Source organism: Chaetodon trifascialis, chromosome 9 (assembly GCF_039877785.1).
Source record: "Chaetodon trifascialis isolate fChaTrf1 chromosome 9, fChaTrf1.hap1, whole genome shotgun sequence".
NCBI classification, from domain to species: domain Eukaryota; kingdom Metazoa; phylum Chordata; class Actinopteri; order Chaetodontiformes; family Chaetodontidae; genus Chaetodon; species Chaetodon trifascialis.
This window is the reverse complement of record NC_092064.1, coordinates 11,532,543-11,558,722: the sequence shown is the minus strand read 5'-3', so window position 1 is coordinate 11,558,722 and position 26,180 is coordinate 11,532,543. Positions and strand designations below refer to the sequence as shown.

The 26,180-nt window shown below is 41.1% G+C and overlaps 1 protein-coding gene across 8 annotated transcripts in view; it reads right to left on the bottom strand.

Annotated features, from left to right (window-relative positions):
- The window catches only part of kirrel3b (kirre like nephrin family adhesion molecule 3b), a 159,116-nt gene that overhangs the window by 15,312 nt on the left and 117,624 nt on the right, over positions 1–26,180 (bottom strand). For all 8 annotated transcript variants that reach the window (XM_070970032.1, XM_070970028.1, XM_070970029.1 and 5 more), the window contains 5 exons: positions 25,558–25,708; positions 13,689–13,794; positions 5,491–5,639; positions 5,211–5,338; positions 4,641–4,767 (listed from right to left, as the gene is read on the bottom strand). In XM_070970032.1, the coding sequence (XP_070826133.1) occupies positions 4,641–4,767; positions 5,211–5,338; positions 5,491–5,639; positions 13,689–13,794; positions 25,558–25,708 (661 nt within the window). The remainder of the gene's footprint in view (positions 1–4,640; positions 4,768–5,210; positions 5,339–5,490; positions 5,640–13,688; positions 13,795–25,557; positions 25,709–26,180) is intronic.

Genomic DNA, 26,180 nt, shown 5'->3' with positions numbered 1-26,180 from the left:
CAACCCGTTGGTAGCAGGGAGGTTGGTAACACTACAACATCAATGACAGCAGCAGGGGAGGTAATCAAAATGTTGAATGCAATGTTTTGCTCATTCATTTGAGTAGGTGTTAACTCTACAGTGGACATTGCAATCTGATTGCACAGTGTCGGTGTGGGTGTCAAAAGGCCAGGGCGTACATTTCCTCCCTAAGCTGAGGCATCCGCTTTGAACAAAAGCTTGACATTTTCTCGCTACCTCGATGCCACTCTTTTGATTTCTCTGTTTTCCTTCGTGATAAAAGACAGCTACAGAGCAACTGAAACAGAGGAAAAATGTGGTCACTGGTGGCCACATTTTTCCTCTGGAAGAAACCCATGGTGAGGAGATCCTGTCTACATGATGAAGCTGCCAACCAGGGTCACTTCTTATTGTTATATATACAATTTGAACAATGGTGTTAAATTAGGTACACCGACTTCTGTTTTGAATGTGTATTCGCGCTAGAGATGTAAACACTGCACACTGCGACATAGTTGTTAAAACACTTGAAATGGAAAACTCTGATAATACAAACAAATAATGAACATTTCCATAAGGGTATTGTTGCAATTTAGATTTTAAAGATTAAACTCTGTACTTTCTGTCCTTTGGTTATTTCACACAGTCCAGTCACACTGTAATGAGTCCTCACACACGATAAGAGTAATCAAATTTAGTGAGAATGAGTATACTGTTATCAAGTGGCTTGTTATCTACATTGCTAGCCTATAGCAATATTAGTGTAATCTTCCTGCTGTTTTATTTCAGCTGTGCTTCACAACATCAACAGCGGCAAGTCAGACTGGATGTGGAGCTGCGATCATAAGTAATTTCATCCTCATCTCTAATTGGTCAGCAGAGGTAGCCATTGTGTTTAACCTCTGCAGAAAAACACACTTTGCGAGCCTGAATGCTCTGACAGCTTCTCTGCATTTGCCTGCTTTGGCTCAATACTTCTTTGCATCAGGGACAAGAATGTCTTTTCTCCCCATCTCTCTTCATGCAGTGTGAGCTCTGCGTCACACTGTGAAATACATCAACAGTAATAACTCAGGACAGATGGCACAGGACAAAAACACTCATCATTTCATTCTCCCACCACAATTTGTGCTTTATCCAAATTTGCAATTTTTGAGGGGTGCTGATAGCATGATTTCTGTCAGTATTTGCAAACAGACTTGAGTCTTTGTGGCGTGGTCACATTAGCAGAAAACACCAACATAAAAAAAAACCTGGATCTGCCTCAAATAAAGAGCATCACGCTTGCATCATGAATACAACTCTTCATTTTAAATAGAAAAATAGTCTTGAAGGGATTAGCCAACGTCAACACTTGTGTTTCTTGTAGAGAACATTCTTGAAGAATTAGGCCTTAGAAGGGAAACAAAAGCGGTAAGAATGAAGATGAGATTGCTTGATGATACTTTACAAAGGCTTATTTGTTCTCAATGGAAAAAATGTGCTAAACACAAGAACATGTACAGGCACAATATCATAACAGAAAAATGAGAGCAAAAGAAAGCAAAAAAATCCTTGATAATATCAATATGTGAAAAAAAAAGTGTTTTGTTCTGACGAAATGAAGATCCAAGTTGAAACCCATTGATTATTATCAGTGGGAACTGTCTTTCTAATGTGCTGGCTGTGTATTTATAGACTTCCTTTCCACTCCATTGGATGTACCAAGGAGGTTTTCTCAACCATTATGCCCTCCCTGGACAGGCAGAGGACACCTTGGAGCTGTTGACCTCAAAGCTGTTATGCTCCAAAAAGCATATGATCCTCTGCGAATGAGCCTAACTTCTGAATGAACCATCCTGTTAAGGCTTCACCCAGCATCTAGCGTTCTTTCGCATGTAAAAACAGCTCATGTGACAGGTGCAAAAGAGAGAAGTCAGTTCAAAGTCTTGCAGAAAGCCTTGCAGATCGTATCTCACCATGCTTTAATTTAGCCAGGCAGATAACATGTGCTGTATCTTAAATGTAGTTCTCTCCCTTCATTAATTTGCACTTTTCTTTCTTATACGGTATTATTGCCAGTTTAAAGGAGGCTGGAATGCTAATTAACTAGGCTCATAAAGACTGTCTAGAAAGAGAAACAGCAGGAAAAAAAGAAAAAAGATCTATAACAACCCAGTGCTCTGTGGGATATTGTGGGATTCTCTGGCCCTCCCCCTCCCTTACTGTCATAATGGGCTTTCTCTCCCTAGGCTGCCCAACTTCTGTGTGTGTGCCATTATACATACTGCTTTGCTCAAACACACACACAAACAGACAAACACAATTGGCTGCACAGATCTGGTCACACTTGTGGATATTAATTAATATGTATTGCCTGCATATATGATCCTTAAGTATGCACAAGCTAAATCCTTTCAAGCATGCAAGATAACTTCTCTCAATTCCAACTTCTGCAGGACTGAAAAAGCCATGCATATATATTGTATGTTATATAAATAATCACACGCATGGACGTTCACAGCCACCCTTCATACATGTGGCCTCTTGACGGCTGCATATGAAATGATGAGGAGCGTCCCATTCTGAAAATGTTTGACTAGAGTAAGCAATATGTATCCATTAGAGACTTAAACACAAACTGCCTCCCCTGCTAGCTGTTTGATTATAATTAAATTACATTCTTCCCCAGGGAAAGCAGGAACCCTCGTGTCTATGCGGTATGCCACAGTGGGAGCCAGTGACACACAAAAGCCAGAAAAAGGAAACAGAGAGAATGACAAATTATAAACACATGTAATTTAAATGATGGCATTAAGGAATTGGGGGATAACTGCAGGGAAAACAAACAGCAAAGAAACATTGAAATGTGCAGCACCGTCGCATCATGAATACTCTAAATATGCACAGCATTGCCTGATACTGTATCATGGTCGCCCTCCCTTAAAGCTCGCTCATCCGTTATGTTAGTTATTCACTGTCAGAGTCAATTTTGTCCTGCTGACTGTCAGTGATGTTGGGCGTATAGGCTGAGGAGAGGTGAGGAGTAACCACACCACCTCCTGCCGCTACCCCCACCACCCCAACACACACCACCAGTTCAACCGCAGTGTTTGCACTTTCACAAGTTTGACAATCTGATTCGCCTCAAGGACCGGGTAAGAAATGACTCAGGATTCCTCATGTGGTTTGGAAAAAAAGAAGATGAATTTCAATTATTCAGAAGGGTAAAAAGGGAGGCGGCTTTTGAATGTCAAATACCATTTCAGGCAGGGAGGTGCACGACGCAAAAGAAGTGAGGGAGAATATACACAAATAAAAAGACCAGACGACATCCAGAGCTTGCTTGAATGAAGACTGCAGAGACTAAATAAACATGCCATTTCAGCTTTGTTGTATGTTTCCCAGTGTGCTCACAGTTGTTTATGTGCTATAATCTTTATTAAAACAATCCATCTTCGTCCTCTCATGGCATCGTTTTTGAAAAGCAACACAGCCTCAACAGTTACATGAGGAGAGAAGATGCATCAAAATAAACTGGTGTATTGGATGTTATGTATTCTGTGTACATATTAAGGCTACAGAAAGGATGCCAGCATAGGTTGCTGTTGACAGAAAGGGAAACAATGGAATTAGTCATGATTTTTCCTTATGCCTCTTCCTTGTTGAGAAGGAGGGGGATCATCGCAGTTCAGAGAAAGCCGTGGTTCTGATCTTGTGCTGGAGGGAATACTGGTATCCCACTCTCTCTGATATGCAAAGCTAACACTGGGGTTTTGAAAGGAAAATCTTTACATACACTGTTTGCTACTTGATGTATCTTCATCCCCAAATCAGCACCAGTGTTGCTTATAGGCAGACTCTTTTGTTAGCTCTGGAAATGTGCAACGATACACTGTCAGCATTAACTCAACATCATCTCGGCAGCATCTTAAAAGACTCTCTTGCTATTTTTTTTTCCTGTTTTTTGGCTGCTTTCAGATGGACACAGGGAAAATAAGAGACATGTAAATTCCACAACTCCGCCACACCGAAGCATGCTCCCGGAATATCAAGCACTGATAATGAAGTCATTTGTTTGAGAGTTGCCAGGTCTCCCACCAAGGCTGGTATTCATTAGTCAGTCAGTGCCTCAGAAAAGGCAGCTTCCCTGTGAGTCATGCAGAATATAATTAGCATTTAAGTACATTTCACCTGTTTATGAAACGTGCGACCGTATCTTGAAAATACCAAGTCTATATTTATTGCCTTTTATATTTAAAGGCTTCACAAAGATGACAGTTGATGAAACAGCTCTGTTTTGTCACATTACCTTTGCACGGACACATTCTGTGCCACATCCTCTGTGTGTGTGTCAGGACTTGAGTTTTGTTTTTACACCTGCCACGTAAAATTAACTGTGTCTCCAAGAAGCTGTTATGCTCAAAAGAAGACTGCAGGAAAGAACTAAGGCTGCACTTTCTGTTGGAGGTTTTACAGACAGAAGACTTCCACAAGCCACAGAGGAAGCAGAACACTAACTCCTGTGACAAATTGCTTTCTTCTTGCTGCCATTGACCCCAGACCTAAAGATTCACACTTGTATGTGTATGCATTTGACAGCTTTGTGGGTGTGCATCTGAGCCCATTTGTGCCAAAGACATATCAATAATACAGCTTACCGTTGACAGTGAGAGAAACCTCTTTCTCTCCTGCTCCTACACGCGGGACCACGGCACGGCAAACGTATTTCCCAGCATCCTCTTGTCTCACAGATTTCAGTGTCAGGAGGTTCTCATTGCTAAGAACCTGCGGCAAAAAGAGACAAAGATCATCAAATGCAATGACAGCAATGGCACCTTCGCATTTGAGATAGCAACAAGACAGCACAATGGGGGAAAAAGAAAGGCAGCACATGGGCCATTTAATAGCTTAAAGGGCACCTCTCCTCAATTATTAAAATCCAATCTAGGTCTGAGTTCTGTGGAGTAAAGGGGTGGGCTTTGGCCTTTGATGTTGACAAAAGGAAAGGTGGAATGAGTCTGAATTCAGGATCAAATCAACAGATCTCATGTGAGAGCAGGTCAGTTAGAAGCTGGGACTGAAATGTCTTGGGTTTAATGGACATGTCTTTATTTGTGAAAGTCTCATACACAGGCTCTACTGGGGAAAAGTAGCTTTTGTAAGCCACCGCCACAGTGTGTGACTGTTTATTAAATGTACTTGGAAGCAGTGCAAATCAATATACTCACCACTCCAGATCCCCTCTTCATCCACACTATGGTAAGAGAAGGATTTCCTGTCCAGGCACAGTTGAACACAGCATCAGATCCAAGGTCCACCTGCAAGGACTGAGGCTCCGCAGCCATGCGAGGACCAACTGTTGAAATAAACATCATTGACTGTTGACTCATCCATAATCAAGCGTCAGCTGTAGTCGCACCTGCTCTTGGAGCTGAATGTCAAAATACACAAGACAATAAAAATCCATGCAATATCGTGTTTCTGGCACTACTGAAAGGAGCCACTCACAGTAGACGTCAACATTGCGGCTGATGTTGGTGCTGCCGAGGGGGTTGGTAACCTCGCAGGAAACAGGTTCGGTAAAGAAGGAGTGGTCCACAATAACCTCATATGTGTCTCCAGAGACCTCCTTGATGATACTTCCTCCTTTGGCCCACCTGGTGAGAGGATTAGAAGGCACCAAAAGGAGAGATGGTAAGAAATGGGAAAATGAAGGGAAAGGGGAAAAGGCATTAAGGCAGGTTTTCACACCTCCTTATGTCAATAGCATTCTTTTGTGTGAATAAATCATCATTCTGGGGCAGGTTTTCTGTGCTGGCTTCAGCACATTTTTGTGGCAGCCCTCCATGCTGTGACAAGCTCCCTGGCGACTCAGAGCAGACAGCACGTTCCTCATTACGCCAGGCAGAGAGTGCAGCACAGAGTGCCAGCAAAGAAAAACAAATCACAGAATGATAAATGGGTTGCTCCCCCACCTATGAAGACGTTGGTTGACACGTCCTGTATTATACACAACAGCTGATGTTAATAAATTGACACGGGATCATATAAAGAACATCTGCTTGCGTTTGTGAATGATAGCTTCAGTGACAGGGATACAGACACTCCACACGTGTTTAGGTGAGACTTTTAGGATGTCATGAGCGGCAGCGGATGGCTCTGCGTGGAGCGGATGGCTCTCTGCTGCTACAACAGACGAGGCCCATTTATAAAAGTGAAGCAAAGGCTTCTGCGGATGTTTGAGGTCTCTTTGGGAAATTTTGACGGTGCTGTGGGACATACAATACATCATGCATCTAAACGCTGCCATCCTCAACAATAGAGTTGTGGCCGCATGCTGATGTGGCAAATGAAAACAATGACAACGGAACCGGTGCCTGTCTCCATTTTATATTCCTGCCAGTAGTGAGAGCAGTTTTCACGGGATAGGGAACTCATTTGTTTTCCATGACTAAGCTGGCCCCATGCTTGACTGAAATGCTATCATTTAAATGAGAACAGATTACCTCATTCAATCAGTAAGTGAAGTGAAGCAGAATTCTAATTGGGCTTCATGGGATTTTTCTGTGCTCTTTCTCAGTAGCAGTAGATCTTTTCGGAGTTGAGTTCTGGTGTGAAAAGGATACAGCTGAGAGCCCTGCAACACCTGTGTTTCCAAAAATGTTGAAAATAGGGCAGAAGGGGTGTTTTTGGCCTGTCTGATCCAGTAGTACTAGCGCTTAAATAGTGTCTCTGTGTCTGTGTGTGTGTTAGCGAGTATGAACAGATGTCTACCCTAGATAGCCTTTGGACAGAATAGACAAGCCACACTTTATATTTCAGTAGCAGAATATCATATATCCATGTATTAGCAGAGGAAATCGTGCTACATACTGAAAGATTAAAAGAATGCGAAAACCATTATGTTATTGATGATTGTTGTTGTTTATAGCAGCGTGTCTCTGAATGTGAATATCATTATGAATGTTTCCGCCGCTGTTTACATGATGATGATGATAAAGACGATGATGATAATATTAATTACAATGGTGACAGTTGTGGTAATCACGATGAAGACAATAATGACAACGATTACAACTATGACAACAGTAATAACGATGATGAGGATGATGATGGCACTGGTGATTTTTATGATGATGATGATGATGATGATGATGATGATGATGACGATGATGATGATGACAATGAAGACAGTGATGATTATCGTGGTATGAATTACACTGATGATGAGTGTGAAAGTTCGTTCTTGGTGGTGGTAACAGCAGTTGACAAAACAAACTGTCCTGTTCTAAAGCTTTTAGTCATATCACATGACCTTCATCAGCTGATTAGTTATGCCACTTGTCAAGGAAATGCTGATGTTTTTTTTTTTTTTCTTTTTTTTCAAATTTCATTCTTGCTCTTGGAAACAGCAGCTGACAAAGAGTAATAAAGGTCCATTTTAGCAGCTGTTCTGGAGCTTTTGATCATATCACAAATCTGCAACATCTGCAATTCTATGACAACTCCATCTGCTGATGAAGATTATGTAATATGATCATGTGATATAATCAAAACCCCCAATCTTTAAGGCCCATTTATACCCTCCGTAAATAACGGATACGGACGAAAGCGTGGAGGCTGTTTCATCCGTCAGTTTGTCCGTCGGCTCTGAGCTTAGCCATCCGGAGCTCTCCGGACGAAACCACTCGAAACCACCGGAAGTCGTGGGGGCAGTGTAGAGTCAAAATGAGCAAAATGAGTCAAACTAAAAACCGACAAAGAAGAGAACCGGCTCTACGTCAAAAAAAAGAGTCGTCTAATCTTTTTTTCCCATTTCTCAGTACTGTCATTATATTAACCTCCTCTACTGACGCCATTACTGATGCCGGTATATGCTGACAGAAGCGTTGACAAGGCATCGGCTGCCATGACAACGGCTCTGTAATTTATGACTCGACATTGCCCCCTAGAGGACACACTGACAAAACACTGAAAACGGACGGAGGTATGAAGGCCCCCTACGGAGGCAACGTGTGGGACGGACAGACGGATTTCGTCCGGATCCGGAGGGTATAAATGGGCCTTTAGACAACAACAATCTTTAGAGGAGGTTGCTCGCTGTACACCAGTACACTGGTAATTATTATGACAACAACAATGATACGCATGTGCTATTTCCATCCATCCATCCATCCATTTTCTATGCCGCCTACACCTTTCGGGAGTTGCGGGGGGGCTGGAGCCTATCCCAGTTGACGACGGGCAGGAGGCGGGGTACACCCTGGACCGCTCGCCAGTCGATCGCAGGGCAACACACAAGACAAACAACCATTCACACTCACACCTAGGGGCAATTTTAGAGTCACCAATTAACCTAATGAGCATGTTTCTGGTCTGTGGGAGGAAGCCGGAGTACCCAGAGAGAACCCACGCATGCACGGGAAGAACATGCAAGCTTCACACAGAAGGGCCCCGCCTGGGAATCGAACCAGCAACCTTCTTGCTGTGAGGCACACGCACTACCTGCTGCTCCACCGTGCCACCCCGCTATATATATCTATATCTATATATATCTATATGTCTATATATAGATATGTGTGTGTGTGTGTGTATGTGTGTGTGCGTGTGTTACTGTTTCCACCTACACCTTACCAGCTCACACTGTAGGAGTTGTAATGGGGGTAAGCACAGATATTTGGCTCCCAAGTGTAGGTTGCGGCTGCCAGGTTTAGGAGCCCTTGACAGTGTTAGATGGAGCAGAGACAGAATGCCGTCGTCCTCAGGGAGCATGGGAGCTCTGTTGGTGTGCTGGGCCTTGTCCAAGACTCATGTCTAAACATAGTAGCTGGCCCAGGGTAACATAAACACCTGCATTCCCATTGGGAGGTTAGAGGGGCCAGTGCAAGCTTACTCAATAGCTGACTCACTTTACACTGCTGTATCCTATTCAGGGATTTGATTCAGACAAAGAGTGTGAATCCTGTACACCAGGCTGTGAGCGTGTGTCTATGCGTGTAAGCACATGTGCGTGCACGGTGTGTGTTTTTGCGCATGCACGGGTCTGTAAGCTAACACTGTTACACAGATAAACAGGTCTGCCATTAATGGAAGCAGAGGATGAAGGAGACATGGAAGAGAGGGAGAGTTTGTATTTGCTGAATGTGATTAAGGCAATAAAACAGTAACAATTAAATTAGGCAGGTATCTGTGCCATCAGCGTCAAGACCCACAGTAAATCAGGCCCCACAGTTATTATCAGCATGGTTAAGCACAGCGCAGTGCAGTTCCATTCTCTTTTACGTGCATATTGTAAGTGATCACTGTTGAATTCTCAGTGGAATTTAAAATAAATATACACGTTTTAGTAATAGCATGCTGTGATGTTGACGTGTTTTATGGTTATGCTGCCAAAGAACTGAAGTGAGTTCTGCAAGTATGTAGTTATTCCCCAGAGTGTGGGGAATAACTTTGAAAAGTCAGGAATAACCAACTTTTCAGGGGTATTCATGGGACTTCTAGTCTGACTTCTTGATATCCATTTCATTTTTCTTAACTTTTCAGCATTATGCCAAAGTTTTTTTTTTTTTTTTTTTTAGTTATTAAAGACTATTTTATGTGTAGTCCTTACTTTTCAGGGTAATTTCCAACTTGTCAGGCTTGCATTGATTTGTATGTTTGCAGGAACAGTGCACATTAATCTACAAATTTCCAATTATGCTGTGAATTACTGAACCAATTACAGTTCAGGTCTTGCACTGAGGCACTTATTTTCTTTTAAATGAAGTAACTCTATAAAGTATATATTGCCACACTAAACTACTTCCTTTCACACATCTTAAGTATGTCTGGCTGCAGCTACTGCAGGCATAAGAATGTGGCTTGAGAATAGCAGGCTTGTCCAAAAACAGACAGTGGCATGTATCAATTAGCTACCTCCAACGTTTGCAAAGAAAGTGATGGTGATTGTAGTGTCAGTCAAAGGCAAACAATCCAGCAGCAGCAACTACGACAACACTGAGAATTTAAGTGTGGGGAGGATTGGGATGTTATTTGCTGCAGTGCCATGCAAAGGAGGGGGTTTTGTTGTCGCTCTGTGCATGGTTGTATGTGCAGACGAGGGACCTGATTTGCTTTGTTTGTTATTCTTTCTCTTCTCTCTGTTGGGTTCTTGTTTGGATCTGAGAAAACCCTCTGTGTCTTCATCAGAGGGTGGTTGAGTGATTGCAATGTATGCCAGTTAGCCCTCCTACCATTATAAACAGTAATGAAGATGTTCCAACCCACTCGTCTTTCCCTCTCAGAGTGTTGATTCCCTGAGTGCCAACTGCAACACATGCCCATTACTCTTACTTCATTCACACTTTCAGCACCACTTTTATCTCCTCTTCCAATCCCGCCTCCACACCTCCAGTCCTTTCCGATCCCCTGACTTCCTCCCTCTTTACTCTCCCCTAGGCAAAAGTTCTGGTATCTGGAGAAATATATCTTATTTCCATTTTCACGTCACATCAAGTCGGATTTATTGAACTGGTGTGGAAATCACAAGGGGCAGAAAGCGCCATGCCTTTGACTAGCGCCCCCACTGTCTTGGGTCTGTGTCTCAAGTGTCCATTGAATTGGAGGATGGCAAAATGGCACAGTGCACATTGGGAATGGATGGCTCTCTCGAGGATAGAAAAGAGGCCATCCGTCTAAGAACTACTCTGTCCTTGTGCCATATCTGATCTGGGGTAGACAGAGTGTATTAGCACTGAAAAATGGTCCCACACTGCTTGACCAGCTTCCTGCTCTCCTCTGTGATATTGCTCTCTAGAGGGGGAATTTGTGGGGGGCTCTCCCTAGTCAAAGTCTCTCAGGCAAGCATTATGAGGCCCAAAAATCCCCTGTCGACCATGTCCTGAACTCCAATGGTGCACGGGAGTCCTGAAGTGCTTGTATAAATTGCAGATAAATCTAAATGAGAGACTATGAAATTGGAGAACTGGTGGAGAGTATAACCTTGAAGTATCAAAAGTTATTAGTCTGTGTGGATATTATTCAATTCTACAGTGGATTGTCTTAATGACAGAGAGCCAGAGAGAAAGCAAGAGAAGAGAGAAATAGGTGAGAAATAAATTACATAAAGCGAAAGTTCAACCTCCAACCTTTTTTTCATTCAGTACTTTGTCAAACTAAAAGAAAAAGCCATCTCAACAGCCATTGCATCTTAGCTCTTGATACCCCGGAGAGAAGTCTGATTCTAGCATTGATCCAGTCTCATAACAATAGAGGTGAAATCCCTTTGCAGGTGCAATAGACGTTCTGTCTATGCTGTGCACCTACACAATGAAATACAAACCTTGTTTTCCACAATATCGCTGCCCTCCCTCCTCCTTTTCTTTTTCAAAAGGGCAGAATCCATCAAAAAGGCAACATCTCTGTTTTGCCACCTGTGAGTGTGTTGTACATCCATTTCATTTCCCAGTACCATTACAAGATTCAGTGCCGGCCAATTCCCTTTTCTATCGATTTCATTCCATTTATTTTTTGTCTGGTTTTAAAACCTCCCACACAGAGAGCCATTTCTGGACAAAATCTCTTCAGTACTACTTCTAGATGGCCATGCAAGATCTTATGAGAATAATTATTTTCAATTTTTCATAAAAAATACAGGTTTTGTAAGAAACAATGCAAAACAGATCCAAACAGGTACAACTGACAGTTTCCAAAGCAATAAGGTTTAGGAAAGCAGCTTCACACACTGATGAAGAGTGGTAGGACATCAAAATTAGCAAAACAAGACACATGGTGAGATGTTGGCAGGTATTTCACCAGGAATGCTGCTTTGTAAAGCAATATATTAATTTCTATCTTTGCCTCTTTCTTTTTCTGTTTTTGGTCTAACCTGATTTTATATGTGCAGGGTTATGTTGCATCTATAACAGTATTTTCAGCTGTGGATTTGTTGGCTATTAGCATGTGGTTTGAATTATGATGCAAACAAGAAATTTGAATGCTTTGTGCATTTGAATTAACCATTACTAAATCATTTGTATTTTCATTATGCGAATACAAGCCCAGTTTCCAAGGTCTCGTGTGCACACTGGATGATACTGCAGTGCACAACATTACAAAGGATTGATTATATTATAAACATAAACATTATAAAAGGAATAAATTGTTTTTAAAAACATTAGCATTTTATGATAAGAAACAAACAAACATGCAAAAAAACTTTTGTTGAATATCAGCATTCTGTCTAGTACTGGTTTGCTGAATACTTGAATATTAAAGGTCTGTAGGGTATTATGTAATGCTATGTAAGGTGCAAAGGTGTTTTATTTGCACAATTGCTTCAAAAACCACCAAAATCCCTCGCCATGTTCTATATCTTTTGCTGCCGCAATTTTAAGTTAAAATGAGCTGAAAGTACTTTTTCCTCAACAACCTTCACATAACAGCCAAAATGAAATTCATGCTCTGAAAACTGCACTGAAAGTGAAATAAGGCCTGGATGGGGCTCACCCACGGCACGACGAGTAATCTTTAAGTCATTCCATTCCTTTTGCTGCAGAGACGTTGAAGAAGCTTCACATTCTTGTTCTGAAACAACTGCATCTCTGTGGCCATTTCCCAAACATATCATTTCTGAGATCTGTAGTCCTTGAAACTTTAGAAAAGGCACTAATCACACCAAGGAATCTCCGTCCCTCACCACTCAGAAACATCCCTCACACTGCTTCACAGGCCAACTGGACCCAGGTGATTTCAGAGGGCATTTTCTTGCATTTTTTGCAGGGGTAAAGTATAATTTCAACTTTTTATCAGACTAAAGTGTATTTTGCTTCATGTTTTATTCTTAATTTCAGTCTTCCTCAAAGTGAGTCTTGGCATCTTGGCCGTGTGCTCTCTTGCCTGTGTGCTGAGTTTAGATGAATGACCACATCTTATGAGATATAGATCTGTGTTTCCAGGAGCAATTGTTCTCTTGTAAAATAACATTTTGGGGAAATTTGAGTCATGAAAATAAAGGACAAGACAATAAAACAAAACATAAGAACCTCAAACTCCAAGGTACAGTATGCAATACCGGCCATAGTCAACCACTAGTGCACAACACACACATAAAAACACTTGCAGACCCCTCGGGGGGAAATCTGCCTTCTTGCTATATAATGTTGAGTACAACCTAATCTCAGAAAAGCTGTAATCTTGACAGCTTCATCAGATGTCACGCACATTACATTTCCTGCCTCCCTCCAACACTCTGATAGACATTTAATGGTCAAGGGAGATGATATGGCCACAAAGCAAACTGCTATGCAACAGCAGACTGTATTGCTTTGCTGCAACCCAGTAGAACATGACAAGTTTTCCCAAATGAATTTTGCGGGGTGTATTTTCATTCCATTTTTCAGCATGACGGAGTTTCATTGTTTTTTTTTTTTGTTTCAATTCAAACTTTGCAAATCTAATGGTGTCATGGCATCATAACAGGGCATCTGGCAATGATTAAAACTATCAATAATGAAGTATTAAATTGAGTTTATGTGGAAATGTATCATCCACCAGCAATTTTAATTGGAGAGGAGCTCGTATAAAGTTAACTGTACCAACTTTTCTTTCTATTTCACATCACAGGATTGCTAATTTTTTGGTGTGTCCATGACTTGTGTGTGTGTGTGTGTGTGTGTGTGTGTGTGTGTGTGTGTGCGCTGCATTAACACTTCCTTTTTTGATCTCACCTGTAGAGTGTGACGGGAGGGTTGGCCTTTGCAGAGCAATGGAATTTCACAAGGTTGCCCTCAAGAACAGGCTGAGGTTCCACTGAGAGATTGACAAGTGGGAGATCTAAAAAAAATAAAAATAAAAAAATAAAAACACAAAGAAAACCAATTACAGAGCTGGCAGCCTCATCAAACATCCTGTTATGAACTGTAAACCTGAGACAAACGCTATGTTGTTGGAATTTTATCTGGCTGGCAAAGCCTGAGAATTATGGCACACTTTTTGCAGAGAAGACAAAACACATAGCATGCAACCTCAAAAGAAAACAGCCAAAGACACCAACACGCAAAATAAATTCTCATTTTTATTCAGGGTAGCTGCACCAAACATACAGTATCGCAGGTAAACGTGCTTCACTTAAAACCATGAGGTAAAAGTCTTTTTATTCAACACACTGTGCAGAACAGTTGTGACAACTCATCATGGTTTGTGGCAGCATTTTCTCCCCATTAATAGGCAATTACTCCTGAATAATTTGATGCCCTATTTGTTATCGTCCTGCCACCCACCTGTGGTCCACAGGTGTGGGAGAGAACATGCTATTTTTACTCTCACATATTCATTAGCAATGTGAAAGTATATATTAACAAATCAAAGGGAAACTTGACTTGCTAATGAGTTTCAGTAAACAGCAATTTGAAAACAGTGAATAGTCCATAGTGCAATCCCCTGCAATTAAGACAATGAGCAACCTCAGTGAGACAGTACAATTAAAACAGTTCTTAGAATAACAAGCATACAGATTATGCAAATTTTCTAAACAACTTAATTTTTCCTAATTGACAAAGGTGAGATTCTTTTTGAAGATACGTGTTAATTTCCATATCAATGCTGTCTCACAGGAAACAAACAGCTATTTACCACACAGAGTCACAGAACGAATTTAAAGTAGGTGAGAGCTTGTTGAGAGCCTCAAATGCAATAAGGGAAAAAGGATCAAGCTGACCTAAACCTGACCAGTAGCTGTTTAACTGTATTTGTAATGTTAAAGGACAGTCAGGTGGTTGGAGAGCTCACTATTTGTAGAATTCATATACTCTCATAATGAGTCAGTGTTTAAGGAAACCAAATCCTGTGCCGACACATTGTCCTTCACCGGAGCAAAGTTTTCTTTTCTCATTTTAATTTTGAAAATTTTTGCAAACCACTGGTGAATATGAGTGTCCCATGTCATATTTAACACTAATACTTTCAAAAAAAGTTCATACAATCTAATCTGTATGGCTAGGCTGAATTGGATATCTTTCCTTAACAGCCTGAAATAATATTAACAAAAACATTTTCCATTCCACCTGCAGAGCAACTGTTTTCTGAGATGCCATTACCACAGACTCACAGTGTCACAGCCATGTGCCATTTGTGGTACCAGTGGCGCACTGGTAAGACATCATGGGCACTAGATCAGTCACAAGGTGGAAGAGCTGGATCCAGGTTTGATGCTAGCACAACCATCTGTTTCAAAGGTGTACCAATGCTATCTGCTCCGTGTTCAATAATACTAATGTCCTAACTAGGGACTGTGTTTGGATGTGGAGGAGGAGCAGTGGTGGGCATGGACATCCACACAGAATTAAAGAAGCACACAAACACTGCTGTGATGAAGCCAAACAACACTGTGTATAGTTATGTGATTCTCTGTATGTGTGTGTATGTGTGTGTGTGGGCATGAAATGTAGGAAAAACTGCTTTTTACCCTGTGGCTGTGCAGATGCTCTGGGCTGGCTCAGCTGCCACAAAGCCCCAGAGAGGGGGGTGGTCCAGGTGCCATATTCCTCCGTACTCACACACACCATATTCCCCATCAGCGGATTTATTTCCCTCCTAGACAGTTGCCCCCCCACCAACAGCTCTACCACCTTCAAATCCAGCTCCACCTGTGCCAGCTCTCCCCAGGCATGTAAAGAAAACAAAAACATTGTGGACCCTCAAAGACTGACAGCCCCAGTGTACCAGCGATTCTCTCCAGGTACTGAGCAGACACCTGTGTGTGTGTGTGTGTGTGTGTGTGTGTGTGTGTGTGTGTGTGTGTGTGTGTGTGTCTGTGTCTGTGTCTGTCTGTCTATTTGCATGTGTAGGCACATGCTTAAAGGGGGTATGTGTGCACATGAAAGGGCTCTGTGTGTGATAATAAAACAGGAAACCTATCCAGGCCTTGAGGACCAGTCTTAACTGCCCAGTAGGTGTTTTTAGCATCACGAGCGGTTAATTGTGTGGACAAAAAAGTGGGCAGAGGGAACCTCAGGGGCAAAATGACAGATGTGGCAACAGTGGAGGTGGCTATAAAATCTAGCAAGAAGCTGCAGAGTAAAGAGAGAGGCAGACATAACAAGAAAGTGGAGGAGATTTGGAGGTTTGTGCTAATAGTGACAGTGTATATGTATGTATTCCTATAATGTACTTTCAATCATGCCAATCTTTTTCTTTGGTCTTGCTGCCAAGAGACTTCTAAGGACACAAATGCTCATTACTGTCAATCTGGCAACTAATTAACATTCTTTTCAAATGATTGAAACTGACCGTCCCTTAAAAAAAACCTCAGTTCCTCTCAGCAAGAGGTAATGTCATGATGGCTTTACATCTATTTCTAAGTCAAATGACCAACTTTGTTATACAGTTTCATCTCCCTGAAGAACCACAAACAAAGACAGCCTTGGGGTGTGAATCAAAGGCTGTAATTTCTCTAACCTCTGACCCCTCAGACATGACAGACATCTACTTAATAACGAAGTCGATTTGCGACTTTGATGTATGAATGCACAAGTTGCTGGGTGAATACATTTGAGGTTTAATTCAATGCCACATCATTATGCAAGATTTTTAATTCCTCAGATTTGTCAAGAGAGTACTAGTGAGGGATAGAGAGGAGGGATGGATGGATAGAGGGGGATAGTAGGACTGATCGGAGCTCCAGCGAAAACAACAGGATAAATGAGGGGGGTAGTGTTAAAGTTGGCCGACAGCTTTTGATCGGTTAGTTCAAAGTGGAGACCAGATGGTGTTTTTGGAACAATCTTCCAACTTCTCTCTGTTTCCTGGAGATAGTGCCAACATAAATTGTTTTTCCCTTTTCTTAAAGCTCAATTTCCAATCTCTCTGGGTCACTGTAGACAGCTGTTCTCCAGTCTGACCAGCCTCAAACTCCAGGAGTGTCGTCTGCCTCTAAAGGATGTGGGAGCTGTTTGTGGGGTGTCTACTTGTGGCTTATAACCTTAGCAATATGGGCATACTGTCGCATTGAGGGGAGAACAGACTGACTGAGAACCTGAGGTCCCGTATATTGATTATGAGATATTCAATCATGGAACAGCAACAAATCTACCCTGTTTAATGGAGGCAGATGTTTTTCCATTCATACAGCTGCTTAAATAAGATGCACAGCAGTCCCTGTAAGTGTCTATGTGCATCAGCATCACTGTTTTGTTAATGATCCAATCAAAAGTGCTATGTTGCTGCTTTTGCTTGGGTTACAAATTATGCCTTGTCGACAGCGATACATGATTTTGGGACATGATTGCTCTGTTTTTTTACAACTGTCAATGGGGGTTTCACAAGGTTCAACACTGTATACTATTTTGTTTCTAATCTATATTAACAATATTACATCCTCAATAACAAACCGAAATGTCACTATTTATGCAGATGATGCAGTTCTGTATTGCTTTGCTAATATTGCACATGCAACCACTGAAATCCAACAACAAGCTTTTGATACTAAGCCTACTGAAATCAGTCCTGAATGCAAACAAGACTAAATATATGCTATTCTCTAGAGCAGTGGTTCTCAAACGTATTACTCTACAGTCTGCATCTGGCTTTTATTCAAGGTCAGAGGTCCAGAATGATTGGCAAAAACAAGATATTTAATCAATTAATTAACATCATATCTCTTGCGAATGGACTAGGAAAAAACCAAGGCAGACAATGCTCAGACAGTCAGTCCATATTTATTTCTCACTCAGACTTATTCTTAAAACTACATGTACACTAGTTGTAGAAATGGTGTCCTAGAGAAAAGGAGACACATTCTGTATCTGTGATTTAGGAGCTGATAGCAAATTCTCGGGTGTAACGTTAATGTGTGAACTCAGCAGCAACAACACACAACACTCTCCAGCATTTAACATCACCATGACAACGATGCCAGCCATAGGGAAATAAGCCACATTAAAACCACATTCATCTGGGGACATGATCACTGTGAATGATCTCCAGCTATATTGTATATTCAACGTCACTAACAAAGTATTGATGAATAGATTTTTTTTTTTTTCCCAAAATACAAAATGTTCATAATGTATGGTCAAATATTCATAACACAAGATATGCCAGGGGTCCTCAGCTGCATTTGTCTAACTGAACACTGATCAATATGAACGGACTCTAAAAAACATGGGAAATCCATAATGAAAACTAGATGCTTAGCAGCACATTAGAAAATGCTCTCAAGACCTCAGTCCAAGAGCAGAGTCAGTGCTCAATGCAAACCCTCAGTTCAACTACCACTGACTGAGCCATCTAAATAATATTACTAATTTTGAGAGACCAAGTGGGGGCCCAACGCCTCTCTTATCTGACAGACAATCTTGGTGATTCTCCGACAGCTCTGTCCGCACCAGGAAATGGCTAGCCTGGGAGCAGAGCGGTTTGATGGTCCATGGAGTAGAGAGGATGGTGATAGAGAATAATCTCATTCTGTATAATGGAGGAACTATGAATTACAGACGTCTTGGTTTGTTGCCAGGGGCTGGCAAATTGATCGATGATCATGTTCAGAACGGACTGGACCTTTTCCACCAGTGAGTTAGATGTATGGTTTTTTCTGAATTAATTAATATTCTGTGAGACGGACAGGGAGCTTTGGCCGCCGGTTGACAATCACTGAATGGGCTAGGTCCAGATTGATTGTCTAGTCTAGCTTTGAAAAGCCCCGCTCTAGAGCCTGAGATATTGTGGACAACAGTATGCATATTATCACTCTGAATGAACATGAAAGGGTGGGAATAGTAATAATCTCAATGGATCAAAAAGTTACAGTACATCTAAATTTCACATTCACATACTTCTCGGCAAACTTTGAGAAAAAAATATATATATTTACACAGAAACAGAGCTAATTTTCCTATGTTCAGAAGGAAACAGATAATTGAGGCTGTGTTCTTGTCGGTCTGGATTATGGTAATGCTATCTATAGACACTCTGCCTCCACTCTTAAACCCCTGTTTATCATTTTGCCCAAAGATTCATTACTGGTTACAGTTATTCTACTCATCATTGCATCTTGTATGAAAAGGTTGTGAGGCATCTCTAACAGTAAGACATGACAAGCCTTGATTTCTGTTTATTTATAAAGTCCTCGATGGCAACATGCCATCATTCATCACTTCCTTATTAAACTGGTCCCATAGTCATTATTTGACCCATTCAAGTGATTGAACTAATGCTCTAAGTCCCATGTGCAACCATTGAATTTGGGGAAACTGCTTTTTGAATTTGTGCTGCACACACTGGGGAGATTTTACAACACATTTTACTGAATGTAGCAGTTTTTAAATGTGTTATGTTGTTTGTTTTCTAGTTATTGTTTTGGGGTGTTTTTTTACTGTCTTTTAACTGTTTTCTCGATATCATTGGAAAAGAGGGTCACGTCCTCAATGACTTTTCGAGGTAAGGGCTGAATGAATTAAAAAAAGATAGCAGTCAAACTTTAGTTTAGAGCATCAAGTATATCTTCCAGGTATTTGAATTGTGATATTGAGAAATTATGTCTGCACACAAACAAACACATAAGATCACATGAGATAAATCAGTAATGCAGCATCATCAGAGCTTAATCTAATACAGAGAAATATTCTGAGCATTTTATTGCCCCCTTTCCCTCTCACTTTCAATTTCTGTCTTCTGTCATCTGCCTTCAGATGAATTTGCCATTATCTGCTTGATTAAGCAGGGAGAGCATGTAGCTGCTACCAAAAACAAATCCTCCCCAATTGCACATCTGCATGTTCTTTATTAATTAGTCTCAACAAATGGCATTCATTTTCCTCCCACATGGCTCAGCTTGTTTGCAATGCAAACACACCGAGAACCTTGGCTTTGCTCGTCCCTGGTGCATTCATTTCCAACTACGTGTTTGAAAGCGTGTGTTTCTATGTGGGGCAATGCTCTGCAGATATCCAGCTGGACTAGAAATATGTGAGGAATATTTTAAGTTGCGTGATGAGTGGGATTCAGCGGGACATGAAACTGTGGCATCAGAATCATATTCCACTGCAGTGGTTTTATGCCAGGGGGTAGGGGAGTTTACTGATTAAAGTCCAAAGGGCATAATACAAGTTAAGTCATGCTGCTGGAGAAAACAGCATCATGGGGTAGCCACCCCTCTGCTATCAAATAATTATAGTTTGCTAATGGACTGGTATGGACAACTGAAGTCAGCAGTCTATCCAGGGTTCTAAATCATCTCTGTTGGCTTTAAATCCCCCCCATTTTGGCAACATCGCCAGTACATACTGTATTTAGATGCTAATTTGTCTAACCCTAGGTCAGATAACTCTGTATGAACTTCTGTGGGAAGGAAAATGCTGAGGTGGATGTAAATCATAAGCATTAAGGTGATGATAAAAGAAAATACTGTTGTGAAATGCATTGGATTTCAGGCTGGTTTAAGCTGTAAAGCAATGTGCGCGGTTGTGTTTAGATTACTCTCATTTGGATTTCTGTAAGGATGGAGCAGAGAGAAAAGGGGCAACTAAGCTTAGAGGTGAGCGGAATACGAAATGTTGAGAAAGGCAGACTGAGAAGATTTTAATTACTTTTGTTGCCATTAATATTATCTCACTAATACGGTCAATTAGATTACTCTGGGCAGAGAAATAAAGGAGACTTTTAATTCTTAAAATTGGGACTTACACACAAACAGATATGAAATAGGAACTACCAGCATTTACTCAGAGAGTTTAAATGTTCGGTGGACATTATCCACAGTTTCAGGGAATACAGGGAAATGTGCTTATTTGCTGTCTCACTGAGAGCTAGATGAGACCATCAATATCAATTTAATCTCTATGCGTTGAATGCAGAGCAGCACACAGTGTCAGAGAAATATTTGAAAGGCACTAACCCTGCGTTCGATAGCAGTTAATTCATAATTTCTGACTTCTAGTTATGAAAGGGATACAAATGGCACTGAAAGCCGAAACTCATATGGCTGTCCAGTGTCCATACAGTCCACACAAATATTGCTTTCACCGGATGGTATGCTTTGAAACAATGTCTACGTATGATTTTTAGCAGTAAGAATTCAGCGTTGGGTCACACTTTCCACTTTTGACTTCATACCCCTGGTCAAAAATGGGGTAAAACTTCTGCCCAAAGGGATCAAAGGGACCCTTAGGCCAGCAAATTCAAATGAAACTCAGTCAGATCTTGGACCACAGAAGTCGTTGCAGTGTGCAGTTTAGCTTCAGTGACTTGCTGTATCCGGACCTCACCAGGGTCCCACTTAGACTAAAAGCAACTGTTCACCAGAGACTGCCATTAATCCCTATATCTTTCTTACAGCATTGGAGCACACTGCAGCACTGCTTCTACAGATTCCAAAAGAGCTGAGATGCTGTGTAAGACATCAATAAAACCGAATGTGATAATTTACTGATCCTTGTCGACATATTCATCATCCACGACATTGATTTTTGTAAATATATGCTCATCCCGAGGAGCAACAAAAGTCTGGGAAAGATGTGGAATGCTCCAAAAACACCTGTCTGGAACATTCCACAGGTAAACAGGCTCATTGGTAACAGGTGATAGTATCATGATTGGTTTTGAAAGGGCATCCTGGAAAGGCTCAGTCGTTCACAAACAAGGACGGAGCGAGATTCACCACTTTGTGAACACATGATTGTATAAAGGTTGTTACTGCACAGGCTCAGGAAAACTTGGTAAACTTGTTGTCAATAAACACATTTACTTTGCAAATGACTTGTGATTTATACATAACCTGTTTGTTAGTGTGGCTCCGTCTAATTACTGAAAGCCCTCTGAGTTGTCATACCCGAGCATGTAGTTGACGCGTGCTTCCAGAATAAAACGCCACAGTCCTTGATCTTCCTCTTGAAGAGTTTACTTGGGGTTTCTTTGTATTACAAAACGAAACACTGTGCAATAAAATAACAAACAAAATCTCGGATAAACACGGTCAAAAACTACTGTGCTCCCCAGGTTCCATAGCTGCACTAACTAACGAAAAAACACATGCACATCACGTTACATGTCTTATCCAATAGGAGAGCTGCAGTAATTATCAGCTACAAATAAACATTTATAATAGAACCATAGGACTGTTGTAATGTCTCCAGATTCTAATCAAGTCAAATAACACAAATCTAAATTATTTACCAAGTTGTCTATAGTGCACAAATGGCTCTAACACTGTTCTTGCTTTCAGCTCGTCACATACACTTGGTCAGTACATATGTACGCTTATCTTGAGTAAAAAATGTAGATGCACAGAAGGCAGCATATTGTTATGCGCAACCTTGGACAAGAACATACTGTACAGTATGTGCACAGCAACAAAACATGTCATTACTATACAACATTGCAACTCTTCCAGTTGCTTTGACAAAAAGGCTTTTCTTATCGACATGAATAATGACCACAGCTATAGTATCATTCACAATTGAAAGTTTGGCGGTATTTCAGGACATCCATCTTTACAAGGACCAGGTCATGCTGAACATATTGTACATAAGTTCTAGCCAGGCTACTGGCTACAGATTTCTTTTGGAAGCATTTTACACTGCTCACAATTATGACCCAGTATTGTTAAATCCTGACATATGACTGGTTTTTGCTGCAGAGTATGGGACTCCCAAGCACAGGTGAACAGAAGAGATGGTCAAGTGTTACATTTATTTCCCAAGTTGACACAGGGCACCTGAAGGAACCATTGCTTTGATCGGTAGGGTGATGGCTTTCACCCTCTATAAGAAGGGCTCATTTAAAAAAAGCTGTACAGTGGGCAGAAGAAATACAGATACAATTTCTGTTTCTCCTGCTCCAAAGAGGTAATACATGCTCTCCTGTCTGGCCTTTTTCCATTGCCTGGCAGTGGTCTCTGACTCTGTGCAATGTTAGGATTAATCTCTGTTCATTACTGTATGATTATCATTCAGGAATGAGAAACTACATATTTGAACACCACATATTTGAATTGTGAGCATCAGTTAAGTTTGCACAGATTCTGACTGTTCTTGATAAAAATGAGACAGCAGCAGTGACATTTTTTTCTTTTTAGCTTTGTGTACTGACTCCTCTGTATGGCAACAACATCTTGCCATCACAAGTTGCCTGGTTGTCCCACGACACTGTGGAGGAGCAATCACATAGGTCAGAATTATGTAGTGTCTGGTCCGTAAAGATATGGAGGTCGAGTTTCATCTGCTACTATTTCCCTTGCTAGCATCCTATCATTTATTCATTCGGCACAAGTTTTTATATTGTTCCAGAAAAACTGGGTGCTACTCTCTAGTCACCTTCTTTGCAACACGTGCTGCATTCATATGTGAGTGGTTTCCAGACTTTCAACCTGGCAATACTTAATTCCCTCATCTAAATAGCAAGAGTGGACATATGTGTAAGTTAACAGAGGAAGGATCTGCAGACATTTGTTCATAAGACAGTTCTTTAAATGCAACTGAAAACTGAGTAAGTGCATGTTTCCACAGTAGAAGCCCTTTCTCCTGTAGACTACATTTATATATAAAACTACTTTGTAACAGCAAATTGAAGTAAATGTAATGGCGACCAAATCATGTGTGCATTAACACAAGGAGGAAATATTGTCAATTAGCGTACCTGGCAAGTTGCAAATGATGATACTGAGTGCATGTTTACTGACAATGTTTTGCAATGCACTATCCACTTGTAGTGACTACAACTTATTTATGGTTATGTTTAGGCACTGCCAGTACTGGTTAATGTAAAGGGAAGATTATGGTCTGTTTTAATACAGAAAAAAGTCTGCAAAGACTTGGGACATAAGATTCTTTTTTATCATTTAAGGGAAATCATGGTCTGTCTCAAACCTTTTGTTGCCTAAACCTAAGGGCAGTCTGGATGCGAACCCTGGATTCTGGTGTCACATTCCTGCTCTTGTTATGCCTGTAATCCACCTCGACCTCCTCTCTGCTACTCCAGCGTGGTACATAAAATGTAGTGTTTCATTCACACAAAGAAAAATAGACTTCTGAACACCACAATGTAATTCTGAATGCAAATTAGTTGTATATGCACATCATTTCTAGAAGACAGTGTTAATACAGTAGACATGTATTTCATGTTTGCTGTATGTGTCTGCAGAACACTTTACAGCTCAGCGTTTTGCTGAAAGCACAGATATGGTGTAGGCTACATCTGCACCAAGGCTTATATTTTTATTTAAAAAACATGCAGTGTTTCAGATGCAGTTTTTCAGCCAAGAACCTTGTAATCGAATTAGGCAGCAATGAAATTAAGCAAATTGATACCCTACACGAATGAATCAAAGTTCAATTACAGCATGTTTCATTTCAGGAGCAGCTTAATTTGGAAGTGGATCTTAGCACAAACTCCGGAGGCTCTGCTGAACTGTGCTGAACACTTTACCTGTCAAGTCTGAGGGGAGGGCGGAGGAGTGAGAGGGAGGGAGGGAAATGAGAGGCTAAGCCTTGTGGGAGACAATTTGAATCTCGACAATTACTCTCTGCTGTCGCTCAGTTTGATCTCACACTGTGAAAAATGTTGTCAGGAGGTTTAATTGTGTAAAGAGCACATTTTAGAATGCTAATTAGAAATCTGCTGCACTCATTTTTCAGGGTTAAATCATACATTCAGAGGCGAGGATGATGCTATGATGGTGAGCATTTATCACAGACTCATCATTATACATGGTGACAAATCAGTTTACATGTGGGCAGACTTCCCTCTCTGACTGTATGACCAAAAAATGACGAGGACAAACTGCAAGGGTTGCAAACACCAACAACTGTTAATCATTTTTTTACTCCCGCGCCTGAGTTGGCCTGATCTTGGCGTGCCCGCTCTTGCCACACTTGCCTCTTGTGGTGTACATAATGAAAAGAATGGAGCCGTCAGTCATATTGGCTCTCTAAATAGCATTTTCTGCTTTATTAGTCATACTTAATGGTGTTGAAGGGACTGTGAGTGACGCAGAATCCCTTTGTTCAAAGCCCTTCTCTTAATGTGAATAGTTCTCGAACGAAAAAAGATTCCCTGACAATTGAAGCTGAATGTGTTTTACACGCTGGGCTTACTTTGCCTATTTAAGAGGGGAATTGCGCATGCTCTCACAAAGAAGATTGATGGCATGAGCAAGGAAATAAAAGAGGTGGAGACTGTGTGTAGTGCTTCAGCAGGCAGGTAGCTGGACCAAAAAAGACAATCCCATTCATTTTAGATGGACAGCTCCTTTGATGTTTCATCATAGTGAACAAAAAAACAAAGTGATGCATCATCAATCCATCCACCCACCTACATGGTATATGAAAGCAGAATGGAAACCAATTATAAATATCCATCAGAGCCTAAAATGAATCCTAGATGTTTACAGAGTGTTAGTCACGTATGCCTGTCTGACAGTTTCACGCCTCTACATGTGAGAAATATCTCAAATACTGAGTAATGCATGTCGTACGCACACTTATTTTTCCCCATCTGTACTGATGGCTAACCAAGGGACTTATCCAAAAACTAAAAGCATAAAGGGGAAGAGAGAAAAAGCAATCAAGGGAGAGAGGGACAGAGAGGGAGAAGAGGTATGCTTACGCTGGATGTCGATTGTGACACTGGTCTCCTTGCCGTTGGGGACCGCCTTGTTGGAGGCCTTACAGATGATCTGCTGACCTGTCTCGATGTTGGATGGCGATAGGTAGAGGGTGCTCACAGTGCTCTCTCTCCGGCCATCACGGAGCAAGGTCTGCAAAGAGTGAAGCAAAGTTGAGTAAAGTTGCAGCTAACAGTGCAGGCAGTTGTGTGGAATAAATGTATTAGGCCCCTGAATCTATGCCAAGCCCAAGTTACATAATCAATAAACAGAATCTCCAACTATTTTGATTTAGGGCAGTAAACTCTGATACTGTACACCCAAAGTTTAGAGTCAAATACGTAATGGATTCTATCCTCAATAGCTGGAATTCAAGGATTGTAAACTGTTTAAATGATATGCAAACAGAGAAGAGAGATGGAACAAACAGTTCACCAGACAAGCTTTGATGGAGAAGGTGTAAAATTGTAAAAAGAATTCATGGATACACACATCTTATGCCTTGGGGGACCAGAGGCAAACCATCAGAACACTCTAGCCTGTAGTTTTACTGCAAAGCTGATTGATATGAAAAAATAAAAAAGTAGAAATATGTTTTTTGAGCCTCTTTTGTGTGTCTGGAGAG